The sequence below is a fragment of the Periplaneta americana genome, chromosome 12 (assembly GCF_040183065.1).
Source record: "Periplaneta americana isolate PAMFEO1 chromosome 12, P.americana_PAMFEO1_priV1, whole genome shotgun sequence".
Lineage (NCBI taxonomy): Eukaryota > Metazoa > Arthropoda > Insecta > Blattodea > Blattidae > Periplaneta > Periplaneta americana.
In genome coordinates this window covers 135,829,312-135,846,261 of record NC_091128.1, presented here as the reverse complement: position 1 = coordinate 135,846,261, position 16,950 = coordinate 135,829,312, and the positions used below count along the sequence as shown (strand labels likewise).

General features: G+C 35.2%; 1 protein-coding gene across 1 annotated transcript in view; it reads right to left on the bottom strand.

Moving 5' to 3' along the window:
* Window positions 1-1,800: 1,800 nt before the first annotated feature.
* Window positions 1,801-16,950, bottom strand: part of LOC138710917 (alpha-tocopherol transfer protein-like) — a 115,608-nt gene continuing 100,458 nt past the window's right edge. Inside the window, exons 4-7 of the mRNA XM_069842110.1 lie at window positions 16,446-16,639; window positions 11,024-11,134; window positions 7,084-7,234; window positions 1,801-2,074 (exon numbers count right to left, since the gene is read on the bottom strand). Coding sequence (XP_069698211.1) covers window positions 2,043-2,074; window positions 7,084-7,234; window positions 11,024-11,134; window positions 16,446-16,639 — 488 coding nt within the window. The 3' untranslated portion in view covers window positions 1,801-2,042. The remainder of the gene's footprint in view (window positions 2,075-7,083; window positions 7,235-11,023; window positions 11,135-16,445; window positions 16,640-16,950) is intronic.

The window sequence follows — 16,950 nt, the reverse complement described above, 5'->3', positions numbered from 1 at the left end:
AACTTCATTCTCTATATTGTACTCTAATGTGCTGTAACAGTACAATATACACTGCATAATTAATACGTCTGTATGGATAGCTCAATTCGTGAGTAAAAACACTCATTGTTAATACAGTACTGTATTTTGATTAAACAAAAACCTAATGAAAATTATCAAACTCAAAATTGCGATATTTCCTAGTTTACTTAAATGGATGAACTACTTTTCTTCCCTCCTATACCTCGTAAAGTGATTTGTATTTTACGCCAGTATCATCGAACTCCAGTCTTGGAAGGGGGAGAAAGCGATGTTTCCGGTTCTAGACCTTTAATCCAAAGATATAGCCAGGTTAATATTAAAAATGTTAGTAAAAATAAAATGATGTCCCTGTATATTATCGAGTCAAATATTTCTGAATAGGCATTTTGGAGTACTTACTTTCATTATTTTACTGGTATGAGTAATTATTGTATGATGAGCATGGCCAGGTCATCATCTTCCTCCAGACGTCCTTTGCATATACTTTCTTGTTAGTGTCCATTTAGACTGACAATACGTCAACCATAAGATAATGTTGAATAATTAAAATATATGTATACAGGCTGTAAGTGCCATTATTTTAACTGATGATTATTCATGTCATAAGGAAGAAACATTGTCCTTCCAATTTTTTTATAATTGCAATATTTAACTAATTATTAAAGTTTACAATAATAGACGTTTTTCAATGTTACTGGATGGGGAGGAGGGGGTTTAGAAATACACAGTACAGCTCAAGCGGGTGCAGATGCTCTGTTCTAATGCAGAAGTGACCATGACAATACTGTTGTTTACATAAAACGAGCAGCAAATAACTTTCAATATTATTAATAGAACATTATGGTAAATTCACATTTTATGTATCGATATTGCTCCATTTTTATTGCACGTCTAAAAAATAAACAATAAAGGTTTTCTGCACAAAATCACACGAACTTTTTTTTTTCTAATGTAACATTTTAATCTCTCCCTGTTGCGTAAAGCAGTACCATTTTTAAACAAATTTTTTGTTGTGTGATTGTCGAAACGGGGTAAGAGACTTCTAGTTTCTAATAATCGTTGAGAAACTGCTGCAAAAGTTTGCCGATTAGATAACCTTCTTTGAGGAAAATGTTGACAGTACATCCTTCTTGCCTCACTTGAATTTCGACGACTTTCTCCATAAATTAATAACATATGATATTCCTAAACTGTGAATGACATTGTAAGTTGTTTATCGAATACCCTGTACTGAACTGCCATCTGCTCGGAAGTAGAGCTATGGACAGGGAGCTTGAACTCAGCTGACTCGTACTTACGTCTGTGCAGAGTACTGCCTGCTGAACGTTGCCACGCCTCTCACGCCAGAATATTAACAAATTTAAGCATGCATTTTTATTTAATTTCACGAAAACGTAATAGAACATACAAATATTTATTTAAACTAATATTAACTCTTTGCTAGATGTACCTACTGATGTAATTGTTTTCGTAATTTTACTAACGATATAAGCAGTATGACTCAAATAAAATAAAATAATTTTTTTTCTGGGAAAACTATCAAATTTTAACCCTATGTTGTATGGACTTTTTTTTTTTATCCTGTATACCGTCCCTGACGACTGTGAAAAGGAGGGCATTTATACTCCTTAGACCCTGTATAATTACCATTTTTTTCTTGCTTTTCTAAAGGGAGGCGTTCAGAATAATTGATTCTTCAATTTGTTATTTATTTACTATTCATGTCAGCGTTCATTTAATAAATCATTGATTCATACTGCTATCATTTAGCGCATCACGTTTAATATAAAATATAACTTTATTGTAGTTTTTAATGACACAACTTCATACAGACGAACACTTTACAAATATAAAATATAGAGGCTATTATAAAAAATTAAGGATTCTCTTTCAAGTTACACGATATACAAAAATCGTAAAATCCACTCCAGTGGAGCCATTGCTTCACGTGACTTCTCGCAATTCTGCTGTAGTCAGTCCTGTTCCCTTGTCAGTTGTCACAGATCACGTGATCATGTTGGTCACTTCTTGGAGTAACCATACTTGGTCAGTTCTGAAAGAGAGAAGCGGAACGAAATTCAGTATTATACAACGTTTGTTTGATAAGAACCAACGTAACGGCCTTGAGGTTAGAAAGCGTACAACATTTCAGAACACACAACTGACAAATAGACACTGTGTACCGTTATCCATACGGCTAGAGCACGGACTTTCTACACTGGAGACTTGAGTTGGAAGTTGGTTTTGAGGCACGAATTCTCTGTAGCCTATGTCCCAATTTTCCCTGTCACAATAACACCATGTTGTCCTTGGTGGTCTAACCCACGTATATCATGCTAGCCACTGTGTCCGAGGTTTGCGGGTTTAAACTCGGCAGATGACGAGGGTTTTAAAGGACGATGAAATCCTGAGCATCGATTTCTCAGGAAGGAAAGTAAAGCTGGGAGGTCCGTGTCGTAGATTTGTCATTAAAATAACCCTGTTACCCATAGGAGGTTGCAGACAAAATTTCTCGCCCATGTCGAAATTATGAAGTAGGATGATGGACCCATAGGTTACGACCTAAGTGGTCTTGGGCATGTCTTATCCTCCGCCTATAATCTGTAATCTTTCCAAACCAACCTCTGCGATTCAAAGCGCCGTTGAACTACTACTACTTACTTACTTACTTACTTACTTACTTACTTACTGGCTTTTAAGGAACCCGAAGATTCATTGCCGTCCTCACATAAGCCCGCCATAGGTCCCTATCCTGAGCAAGATCAATCCACTCTCTATCATCATATCCCACCTCCCTCAAATTAATTTTAATATTATCTTCTCATCTGCGTCTCGGCCTCCCCAAAGGTCTTTTTCCCTCCGGCCTCCCAACTAACACTCTATATGCATTTCTGGATTCGCCCATACGTGCTACATGTCCTGCCCACCTCAAACGTCTGGATTTAATGTTCCTAATTATGTCAGGTGAAGAATACAATGCGTGCAGTTCTGCGTTGTGTAACTTTCTCCATTCTCCTGTAACTTCATCCCTTTTAGCCCCAAATATTTTCCTAAGTACCTTATTCTCAAACATCCTTAACCTATGTTCCTCTCTCAACAACCGGTAATATAACTGTTTTATAAATTCTAACTTTCAGATTTTTTACATCAGACTGGATGATAAAAGCTTTTCAACCGAATAATAACAGGCATTTCCCATATTTATTCTGTGTTTAATTTCCTTCCGAGTATCATTTATATTTGTTACTGTTGCTCCCAGGTATTTGAATTTTTCCATCTCTTCAAAGGATAAATTTCCAGTTTTTATATTTCAATTTCGTACAATATTCTCGTCACGAAACATAATCATATACTTAGTCTTTTCGGGATTTACTTCCAAACCTATCTCTTTACTTGCTTCCCGTAAAATTCCCGTGTTTTCCCTAATAGTTTGTGGATTTTCTCCTAACATATTCACGTCATCCGCATAGACAAGCAGCTGATGTAACCCGTTCAATTCCAAACCCTCTCTGTTATCCTGGACTTTCCTAATGGCATAATCTAGAGCAAAGTTAAAAAGTAAAGGTGATAGTGCATCTCCTTGCTTTAGCCCACAGTGAATTGGAAACTCATCTGACAGAACTACTACTACTAAGAATAAAAATAGTTGCCTCGAGCCGAGTATGTATTTAGCGCTGTTTACCGCTAATGCAGGTACCTACCTATTTGACATTTTCCTACAACAATCTCCTGCTGCTGGCTGCTGCTACTGCGGCGTTACAGCCCGAATTGAGCCTTGGCCTCCTCTATACGTCGCCTCCAATACTCCTATCTAACCTTTGTTTTCCATGCCCATATCCCCAGTAGTCTGAAGGCATCCTATATTTCAGCTTGTCACATAGGCGGTCCTGGTTCGAGTCCCTGTCAGTCCTGTGATTTTTAATTGAAAAATCCGTAGTGACACTTGTAGCGGACAAGGTCGTAGTAGGGGTTTTTCTCGAGGGTTTTTCCAATTCCCCATATTAGGCACCTACATCATTCAACATTTCTTAATTCATAGCATTCCCCGAACGCCGACTGGCGACGGACGGAGAGGGCTGGCCTGGGAACGAGGGGGGTTGCCTGCTCGAAACTTGGGTACGCTGTGAACCTTACTGTAGTCAGCCAGTGTGGTTTGGGAATGCGCCTAGCTCAGCAAAATAGATTATAAAAAGTCGCAATGATGGGCTACAGTGCCCCCTCCCGAAAATTCCATTTCATTCCAAATAATAATAATAAGTCTTAAGCATTTTCCTCTGCAGTCTTTCAGCAACACAGTAGCTTACAGTTCGTAATAACTATGCTGAGAAATTGTTTTGAATTAAATGTTGGCAAATAAAAATAGACACTACTGCTACGAACAGATAAATTAACAATAATTCCATATATATTCTGAGTAAACTTTTTAGTAACTCACCGCTCCCTGAAAGCTGAATAGCTAGGAAGTGTTGGTGCACTGCGACACATTATAAAAAAGTGACACGGTTTGAGGTAATCCCTATGATTGTGTGTATCGTCTACACAGGAAGTAGGGTAATGTAATTAGGATAAATAAATACAATCTGCTGTAAGATTTGCCGCATCTGTCTCAAGTGCTAGTGTGTTGGTTTTCCACCTCCCCCTTATTTCATCTATCATCTCCAATAGTAAAAATTGGCTGGGGTGAAGTTTTGGGGGCAGTATGGGTTTCCGATACTGATACAGGGAGGGTTTGGGGCTCTGCCCCCTGGGGCTTCAGGCTACTCGTCTGCGGATGGGACATGCCTCTGAGAGAGAAAGGCAGGGTGGTCCACCTGTCAACGTCGGATTCGTGAATGCCACCAGGGCTACCTGCAGGACTTGGACAGTCATCGCATGTATAGGGCGCAGAATGGGCCGAATCGTGCGTAAGTGTAAGACACCTTTTAAAGCCAGTAAGCCGGTTGTAAGATTTATGTCTAGTCAGTTCTTCTATTATTATTATTATTATTATTATTATTATTATTATTATTATTATTATTATTATTATTAGCATTAAAATAATGTACTATTAAGAGTACAAGTAAATAACTGTTTTTGAGATGTCCGCTGCAAGAGGGAGCTATGCCACTTTAACAATAACGTGAAAAAATAAGTCTGTTACGAAAAGGGTCGAATCCTAGAATTAGAGTGCTCTGGCATTGGCTTGTGCATTGTCACATGTATACAGGGTTAGTTAAAAGTCCCACACCACCTAAATAACTTTTGAAGCATACGGTTCAGTGATATGAAACTTGGTATGTGAGGATAACCATATACTAAGAACTCAATAATGGTATTACCGAGTTTTTTCTACTTTCCGGTTAAACCGGAAGTAACTCCAACTCTCTTATTTTAAATGGAACACCCAATATATATTTTTTTTTTATTTTTGAATAGTGCTCATTAAGAGCTTTTCAAAAAGTACCCACACTCAATACTTCTGTACAATTTCAGTGTTGCTAAATAAAAATGGAAGTGGCGCAAGATATTCCTAAAGCCTGGTTAAATAATTCCTTAAATGGTTTCTATGATCGAGTGACACATTGTAAAGCAGCTGAGGGCTACCAATTTGAACACATAATTTAGAAGGTGAGAGTATATTTAGAATCTTATACCAATATAGTTTAATATGCCGCCACGGCGGACCAGTACTAGAGCGCTAGACTTATCCTGTGGGCGTGGGTTCGATCCCCAAAGTACCCCTAATTTATAACTTGTGTTACGAAAGCACATGATTCAGATATCATAGGGGTTTTCTGCGGGAGCTCCGGTTACCCTGTAGCATCCCAACAAATCTCCATCGTCTCATTTCATCGCGGGCGTAGTGTAGACCAGTCTACTATGGTGCATATGGCTTCATATGAATGAATGACGAACAGTCAACTACCCGCCATAAATAATATTATGTAGGGTAAAGGTTGGTAATACTGTGATAGTTCTTTTTGAGAATTTATTACAATTTTACTCAGCGAGAAGAGGACCGGTTTTGTGCAGCAACTTGTCCACGAACATTCCCTTAATACGCTGACGCAAAAAACCGATCTTCCTCTCGCTCAGTAAAATTGTAATAAATTCTCAAAAAGAAGTATCTCAATATTACCAACCTTTACCCTATATGAGTAAATATGTATGACTTTTACATATATTTTAGTAAACAGAAAATTATTAGTAGGCTATAAATGATTGTAGTCTTCGAATAGCCATTTTAAATTACTTCATAAAAAATTAATTACAAACATATACTTATCCAACCATGTGTTTTGTCCTCTGAAGTCATAATGCATATTTAGTACATTATGCAACGAGCCTATAATGGTAGTAATTAAGTCGCGAGTGTGTTTATGAAACGACCGCAAGCGAGTTTCATAATTTTCATACGAGCGTCTTAATTACCATTATAGCCAAGTTCCATACGACTTTTTATGCTCGACCATATTTCTAACTTGAAATTATTCAGAAGTATTCATTTTATTCTTATCTGACTGAAGAGCGGAAGTGACCTTGAGCATAGCTCGTAAATTGTGAGATGTGCGCAGACGCGAAAGTATTGATTTTTTCCGAGGAACAGATGTCCACATTGACCTTGATATAATCTAGAGAGTAAACTAAATATTAATATTGATATAACATTGAAATTAAATTAGACATTGAAAAACGAGATGACAAATTTAATTTATTTGAATATTATTTACAATTAACGCTAATTATTATAGTAACAGAACATAACCTTCTGCGACAGTATTGGATTTCCAGCCTCCGTGACTTTTCGCTAATTGTCTTTCGATTGCATATCCGAGAATAATCGATACTTGCGGTTTTATAATGGTACAATCAGTACAATGGAGATTTCTCATTGGCTGAACAACTGAATTATAATGAATAGGTGTACTTTGAGGTGCATTAAAGGGCTACTACCAGGTGTATAATTACTACATTTTGGCATGGTCGAGCATAAAAATATATCCACAATTTATTGTATATTAAAGCACTACACTAAGACTTAAGAACAAAATATATTGCATACTGTACATATGATTAAAGTACCTTCGAATGCCTGTTCGTAACTGCAGAGTAGCTGGTAGAAGTCCATTCTGTTGAAGGACGGCATGTCCATAGATCCACCATATTTCTTTGGTATATATTTGGCATCGATGTGACTCAAGAGAGAATCATAGTTTCTACCATGAAAAAATATCTGAAACATGACATTAATAACTATAAGTCACCTTTGAATATTAAGTTATTTTTATTCTAAACTAAATTTTATGAAAATAAATTTGTTACTTGAAAAATACGATGTCAGTACGGACTTATAATTTTTCTTTCAACATACTGTGAAACCTTTGAATGACAATTTCCTTTGTAGTTTAACCTGGAAGTTGTATGAATTTTCATTTTTTCGATTCCCATTTTAAACTAAGAGCGAAAGATTGATTAAGCATTACAATTTAAGTAATTGTGACATTGCTTTCTTAAGTTACAGAGCATGAAGATTAATACAATTAAAGTATTATAGTCATAGTATGAAAAATACATTTTATAATAATAATAATAATAATAATAATAATAATAATAATAATAATAATAATGTTTCTTTCACCTAGCAGAGTTAAGCCATACGGAGTAAAACTGCGGTACAAAAAATACTACAAATTTACAAAGTAAAGTACACTACAATTTTACACACAAAGCTGAAGTAAATAATCATAATATAATGTAAACAACAAGCCAGTAGAAATCAAACATAATATATAACTAGAGACGAGAATTTCATGCACTATAAAATCCCAAAATATTTATTTAAATTTAAATTTATTTATTTAAATTCAAAATTCAAATATACAGAATAAAGAATTTATTTATTTAAATTCAAAATTCAAATATACAGAATAAAGAAATATAATTACAAAAACAAACAAAGAGAAATACAAATAAAATAACACAAGCAATATAAAAAGAAGATACAGTAGTATTAACAAAATTTGAGACCGAATGAGCAGCGCTCGTGTTCGGTCGCAGTTCAGATATAATATTAAAATAAAAAATAATAATATAAATAAATAAGTAAAATAAAATAGGAACTAAAATATAATTACAGCGGCAATGGAATTAAGTATATAATATAATATTAACACTAGAGAAGAATAATATCGCACGTGAAAAGTAGGATTAATATATATTTCAAAATTATAGAATACAAATATAATATAGGTTGATTAATTCATACACATAGGCTATAAATTTATTTAATCAAATTTAAGATATTAACACGTTTCTAATTTTCTTGTTATATGTTAGTGGGTTACATGTTAGAAGTTCTGGGTGTAATTTAGTTAAAGCATTGTACAACCGAGGACCAAAATTTATGCTATGCTTTAGACCAGCAGATGTGAGACATTTAGGTTCTACTAATGTTGAATTAATATTTCGTCTTGTGTCATAATTGTGTGTCTGTAATACAAACTTATTACGATTTTTATGATAAAATTTTAACAGCGTATACTTATAAATTTGTTCAATATTAAATACATTAAATTCAGAATAAATTAATTTAGTTGGATAATCGAAACGTTTCTTCAAACAAATTTTAATTATTCGTTTTTGTAGTAAATTTAATGGACTAAGATTAATTTTTGTACTTCCACCCCAAACAATTATACCATATTGAATGATAGACTGAATAATGGCCAAATAAACATTTCGTAAAACTCTAATAGGTAAGTAGCAGCGAAGATTAACGAATTTATAAATTGTTTTACGAAGCCTCTTACAAAGATAAGTAATGTGATGAGGCCATTTTAAATTCTGATCAATAATGATACCCAACATTTACAACTTTTGGGATCTAAACAATTTTCACTGTGTATTATTAGTCTATATTTATCGCTAAATTTAAAATTTTGAACACTGGCAGCTGTTAACGAAAAAGGAACTAAAGTTGATTTAGATATATTTAAAGAAAGGAAGTTGGAATTAAGCCATTTTTTAACAATGTTAGCACCTATATTAGCATTTCTATATGCTTCCTGCCAAGAAAAACCACTGAAAATAACTACTGTATCATCCGCATATGAATATATAGATCCATTAAATGTTTCTAAATTTATATTTAGCAGATCATTAACATATATTAGAAATAAAATAGGTCCCAAAATTGTTCCTTGCGGTACACCTATATCAATATATTTGTATACACTAAATTGATCTTCAATTTTGGTCATGCATCCATTCATGCACTATCAAACTATGAAACATGCACGATTAAGCGAAAAATACATTAAAATATGCAATTTCATTTTTGTTGCAAATTTCTTATTTCACTTCACTTAACAATTAACAATTTTTTGTTTTATAACTTTAATTTTCACTCACTCACTAGCCAGCTAGCTAAAATAAATAAAAATAAAAAACTAAATAACATTTATAAATTGATTTCTGTTGGGTTACTGCGCTTGTCAGTCATTATGTTTTTTTAGGCAGAGAATGACCCCTCTGCATCGCAAGAAGTTATGGGTGCTAACTTGAATGAACCTTTTTCTGTTATTTAGATTTTTTCTTTTCCTTCTTCAATCGTAATTCCTGAAACTAAAATGAGGGTTATAAAAATCGAGGAACTGAAATGTCCACTCAAAACCATTAAAACATGCATTTAAACTGAATATAATGTATATTATATCCATGATTAAGCTAAAAATTGCTTCAATATGCATTATGCATGTTTTTATCTCCAAAAAGGCCGAAACATGCAAATATGCAGGAAAAAGTACACATATTTGGAACCGGAAGGTAATGAAATGGATAAGTACTAAGTTCGAGCTATATCCTATGTTCCTATAAAAATATGCATTTGCATGGAATTCTCGTCTCTATATATAACATATAGAAAGAAAGGAAAATGCATAATAAAATGTGAACAGTACTGTAATTCCCCCTTTCTTACCCTCAAGTGCTTTTGAGGCTACTATAATCTTTTCGTTGTAAGAAAAATCCTAATGTAAACAATAGCATGTGACTGAAGTGAGGCTTCATTGGCCACTGTTTGGCGCCATAGATTCTCAGTACGTGTTCCCGCCTACTGTTGCACATTCTGTTTCATGTCAAACATTTCCCGTTACTCGTCAAGCAGGCTTAACCTCACTGCTATGCATTCGTTTGCTTAGGAAACATTTACTTTATAATTACTGTAATTAAATTATTTTTATATAAGTCCTACACAATGGACAGTTGAGGATACAGAAGCCATACTTCAGTACCACGTGCTTACTTGAACAACTACGAGCTCAAGTGACGCCAGCTTATTACAAGAACAGACTACCTCGGTATTACTGTTGGTATTCATCCGCGTTCATAGTACATAACAAAATATAAAAGTAGCTTTTCTTTTGCATAGAGTTTTACACATAAGTGAAGTTAAATGTTTCATGGTATTTAACAACTATAATTCAATTTTTTTATTTTCAAATAATACAAGATTGTGGTTTCAAATTACGAACTATATTTTCCTGCGTCATGTGAGTGTTTCGACTGGGAGCCAATCACGGGTATGACAGCAACGTGCTTGTGTTTACATTAGGATTTTTCTTACAGCGAAAACAGTATAGATGTAAATTCCGTCATCTTAATTTATGACGCCATGATTCCGTCCCATTTGTTCATACGACTTACATTTTCATCCATATAAAATACAGATGGTAAAAGGCGTTTTGTGAGGAGATTTTAAATCGCATGAAGACTTTATTGATACTTTATGGATGTCTGACAAAGCACATTTCCATCTCCGTGGAAGTCACTTAAAGGCCGTCATTTTTCGAGAAATAAATGGCAGACTATGTACTTTATGATCTGACATATATAATTTTGAAAAAAAAAAATAATTTCTTGAGTAAATAACCAACCAATAATCGTCCGTTTCCCTGTTGGACCTTGTATGTCAAGCACCAAATGATATCTCATAATTTTGCAACGCAATACAATAAATACTTACCCTGTTTCGAAATTTTTCGGATAAAAATGGCTTGAAGATGGCGAAAAGCATGTTGAATACGTACGGTTGGTTCACAATATGGTGGCTCTTAAACCGCAGTGGAGCACAGTCCTGTTGAATAAAATAAATTATAAATATGACACTCCATTAAAAGCAAATGTCTATACATAGAAGATTTATTTTGATATAAATTCAAGAGATGCTAAAAATGTATGCTACGTACTTTTTCTATGTCTAAGATTATACCTGATTGATGTAGATAATAATTTCAACATTTATTTCAACCGATTTAACACATGGTTAGGCCTAATATTTTGTATAGTGGAAATGGGTACCGTGAATTAACTAGAAATTATTCTTTCGTTTAGGCCTATTTGAAACAACATGTTATATTTCTATCGATAAAAATATGAGATGCATTTTAAGTAGATATTATTTAAACTAGCTTAAGTTAGATTGCAGGAATTGGTTGACTTTGGCCTGTTTATTTCATCGATGACATTCATTAACAGAGAGAGCATTTGGTGTACGTAAACCGTTGAGTTAACTGCTACATGCACTATATCGTAATGTATTAGGGAGCAAGGAAGGGAGGGGAGGGAATGTCAACGTGTCGCTACAATAACGACGACTGGAGTACAGTTCCTGCAGCAAATTACAGTATCTTTACTATTCAGTAATTTCACTTTATAATATTAAATAACCTATTGTTTATATTGTACATTTAATTACAACATACATAGTTCTGTGTTACATGATATTAATGTAGCTACATAAGAATAATATATTTTATATAAATACAACATAGAAAACATAGTATTTTTCTTTGTACTACTTTGCTCTTCTTCATGACTGCATTTGTTACAGTGCACGACGATATACTTCATTAAGCTTTTCTGCTTTCATTTCGTCAGGCCACAATAATCGCATCGATTTTTCAAACAGAGCTTTTCTGCTTTCATTTCATCGGACCACAATAATCGCATTGATTTTTCAAACAGAGCTGCAATGGTAACATGATTTACTTTCTCTAGCTCTTCGGATGTCAATAGAAACATTTTGCCCACACCTTCAGTTTGAAGTGCCTCAACAATAACATTAGCAAAGGATCTGTTTGCAATATTTGTCGTTTCGTCTATAAATACTCACAATTTTTCATCTTTTAAGGTTTCTCTAATTTCACGTAAGACATCTTCATAACATTTTGCTAAATAACCCATACGCAGAGTAGATTGTCGGGATAGTGTTCTACCTGTATATTTTTGCAAAAATGATCTGACACATGGGTGTTTCAGTTTTTTAAATGAAATATTTGCCCTAACGAACATGTGGCCCAAGTCTTGTTAAAAATCACATTCCATGTTTAAACTCGTGGGAATAGCTTCGACTTTCTTCAAATTCAACAACTTAAAACATTCCTTGTCTCTTTTAGAGTTGTAGTGTTTTTGTACATGGTGTCTCTTGTTCCCCAGTAGATCGACTTTACATATCATGCATGTAAGTTTTTCACCATCCGTGGAAAAGTGCTGCGATCCGAACTCCTTAACAAATCGCTGCAATTGTACTTGCCGAGGCTTCTTTTTTTCCGCATATCGTAAACTATGTTGTAATGTAAAGGCAAATAAATGCTTTGCACTTACGGTAAACACAAGTAGAATTAATTAGAAGGACTGCGATAGGAAAAAAGTAAATACAGAAAATAGTGTAGAAGGAGCAATAAAGAAGAATATGAAGAAGGCAGGAAATTCAAATACGCCAGGAAATAACAGGTATTGAAAACTATCTAAGACAGCACATACAACATCAGAGAGCTCTGTGCGTACAAGGACTGTACCTTGTAGGTAAAGGCCAATTCACACGGGGATAGTTTACAGGAGTCAAGTGCTTGGAGCAAGTCGACTTTCCTTCAACTTTCCCCGTGTGATATGGTCGAGACAGTCAAGTTGTGACTTGGCGGTCAAGCAGGGGGGGAAGGGAGAGAGCACTATGCACTATGCACTATGTACTTGCAGGTCCACTCACAGTTTGTCAAACCTGCTAACAAAAGCATTAAAAGGTTGACTAGTTGCCTGCAATGCTAGCATAATGGACCCTTCCTAGCCGACAGTCGAGGCAAAAATGAAGAATCCGTTATTGTGGTAATACTGGAGAGTGGTTCTTCTATTGGTCGCGATGCCCACACACACCCTCTCAGATATTTAGCTGGTGATTGGTGACTGAATGACGTGGAGCGAGGGAGAGAGAAGAAAGAAAGAGAGAGATTCCAGAAGTTGGCGTGTTTTACGGGGTTTCACTTGAAGTTGTCAAATTATAGATATTCCGAATAAATTGCGTCATTTGACAGACTGGCAATCCCATTAATTACCGTAGCGTGTAAGGCTGTGGAAATATTCATATCACGAAATTGTAAAAGAACTCGCTTGTGCAATTCAGCATCCCTGAACGAAATAACTTCAAATCATTCCGCGTCTTTTTCAAGTGGTTGTCCTTGACAGTGACTTCCTTGCAATGTTACCAAACAGGTTGACGAGGAGGAAGTTAATGACTCGTATTCGGAAAGTAATATCAAGCAAGGTTATCTCGAATGAGTGAAATGTGAATACATACTGGCGAGACTGTTTTCTCAAGAACTTCTTTTCAATTGAATCGCCGCATATTAAAGTGAAAAGAGTACGGGAGAAATACTGCAACACTATAGAAATCAGTGGCGAAGCTAAGCTGTAAATATTGGGTAGCTTAAAAAATCTGCTTACCTTGTATCTTTTTATAGAGCAGATATTTATCGACTTTTCTATCAACTGAAGAGTCCACTGCAAGAATGATGGCTGTCACTTTCTTGTCGAAAATGAACCAAGACTGTCAATGCATAGCTGAAGACATATAGAATGTACATACAGAGTTATATGGCATTAACACTGATAGTCATTGTCCAGTAATGATCGGAAAATCACAGTTAAGCTTTGAGCGCTAAGCATTTCAAACTTTCAATTGCTTCTCCAGCAAAATGTATTCCAAATGACATCCACCATTCTTGCAGTGGACTCTTCAAATGTTTCTGTGATACACAAAAGAAGATGATGACCACTCATTTTCACCCCCAAACAATACAGGTAAAACAATATAACTTATTTGTCTCAGAGCACCCTGTTAGCCAAGGATATTTCTTATACCATGAAAATGGAAAAATTCTATTTTTGTCTCCCTCCATCCGCTATCCTAATATGTAAATGTGATATTGATCTCCTATCTTTGTAAGCACATTTTGTTTCAAACTGAAAACGGTTTCTCTCTTAATTCTACAAATAATGACCTTAATGTTGTCTCAGTATGAACCATTTTACGCAAAATTAATATGTAACACACATACGCATGCACTTTTGATTAAACTAAACTCAACAACGCATCGCTTTCAGAGAACACTAATATAGTGCTACGTAATATTGTGACGGAAGGCTATCCTCGTTTCGTACGGAGATGTAGCCAATCGATACCCCCTCCCTTCAAGCTTGCGAATCAAGGTCGTAGCCATGCCTTTAGAGGCTTTTACCACAAGCCTCGCGGCTTACACTGCTCTCTCCATACTGGAATGACTGTCAACAGTGAACTTAATATATGGAAGGATCGAAGTGTAACAAAGTGTTACGATATTTCGTTATTACGACCTTATAGTCCTTCCTTTACTAGGAATAATAACTCAAATTTTTTGAGTAGGCTAGGTCTCAAAAGCCTCTTAAGAGCTTATATTCAGGACTACCTGAATTTTATGAAATACCTCTATCATATCGAAAAAGTGATCTTTGTCACTATGTCTGTGTCTAGTCTTCACTTCTCATATTACTCATGTAAATATCTCTGGGAAGTATGCAGTGCTAACTTGATAAAGTCTTTTTCCACTAAAAGTATTGAAAATGCCGATATCCTCTCTTGTTCCATGGTATTTTTTTATAGTTTACTCTGTTATATGAGTTGGAGTTTTAATTTTCAATTTCCTTTCCATCGAATGCAAACTGAAAAGCTTTAACAGAAAACTGGACACAGAATTTATGTTTAAAATGTATTATTTGCGTCACTATCGAACTTAAATACACAGAACTAACAGCAACAACTTTTCTCACTTGCCATTGTTGCAAAGATTGCAGACCAGCTGCCATTAGAATTCTCAGTGCAGAGCGTAATGGCTCTAGTTGTGAAATGAATAGCCTAGATGCGCGCGCACCAGAAACGAATGAGAATTGCGATTGTGTGCTCAGTGGCAGAACGATTGCCACATTTCGCTGGACTGAACACAAAAGAAGTTGTTTCCCTGTTATTTGTGGGGACCTTTAAACGAATCGCTGCTCAGACAGAATTAACTGAAGTTCTATTGGGAGAAATACAGTCTGATCCTTTTGGGTATGGATATTATTAATTTGTTATTATGAAGCTATTATGATAGTAGGAAAAATTTCTTGCTGGTTATATCATGATTAAAAGATGGAAGTTTCCATATATGACAATCAACAATGCATAATCTGAAAGGACAAATGAAAGTCGTAGATAATTAAAATGATTACTATAAATCAACAGCGAATACAATGCGTTCTTTGGTATGCTCAATTTGAGAGTGTTAAAAGAGTTCAAAGGGAATTTCGACGTGGGTATGGTGTGCGTAATGTACCTAAATACGATTCCATAATGTTGCGGTATCGAACATTTGTAGAAACAGGTTCTGTTTAAAAAAAAAAAAAAACATATAGGAAGTCGCAGGCGAAACCCAGTACAAGAAGCAGCTATCTCTTGGCATGGTCTCCAAACTCTCCAGATCTAACCCTTCCTGACTTCTTCGTGTAGGGGTTTGTTAAAGAAATTTTATATTCACAGAAACCCAGGAACATTTATGATCTGAGAGTAAAAAGTATTCAAGCTTTTCAACAAATCACCCCTCTTATGTTACAACGGACATGGGCTGAATTGCATCATCGTTATGAGTTGTGCAGGGTGCACAATGGGCGTCATATTGAGCTCTGAGGAATCTCCCATCTTTCAGCGTTGTATGCACAAAGTTTCAACAAATAAAGTTCAGTAGTAAATGTGTTACTGTGTTTTTATTTTATCCATACCCAAACGGATCACCCCGTAGCATTTCAATCTCGAGAAGGAATATAATAAAGATGATGGTAAAATTGATGGTTCCTCAAACCAGAAACAGACCAGAAACCACTACTGGTTGGAATACTGACAAAATTTTGTCGTGAACAATAATTTTAAATTGTGAACAGGAACGGGGAAACAACATTCATTTCCCACGAGAAGAATAAAGATATCAGGAGTCGTATTACTAACAAAACTAGGGTTTGCTGGAATTGAAACCCAGTAGACTTATAATTCACCTATAGACTCAGGTTAAAAGTTATTAATGAGGTAATGAATGATAAATTCTTACCTGAGCCCAATGAAGGGCGTTGCAAGCAAACGACGGGCCGAACTGGTAGACATGATGAATGCTAAGGCCTTCCAAGTCGAAGATTACATCTACGCCGCTTATCTGAGTGCGAAACTCCGTTATTGCTATCTCAACTAGCAACATTACACACCGGAAAAGTTCGTTGAGTGACACGTTTTTCACGTTCCATTTTCCTACAAAGATACAGCATCATGAGATTTAAATATATACTAGTGGCTTGTGCAGCAAATGCTGCAAACTAAGTTCATTAGACGTTCAAATTAAAATTTTTCAGATTTATTTTCAAAGAAGAATACCCGACATTTTGGAAGTTATTTGCTGCCGTGATAATTAAACATACTCTTCATGATTTTCTTTGTCAAATATTTTTTCTTGGACCTATCCACCTTCAGTTTTTGAGTTTCAGTGCGAAAACACAAGTAACAATGTCAGGACGATCAATAGGTTTTTCATGTGGGAGCAAACCAGTAACTATTTCAGGTGA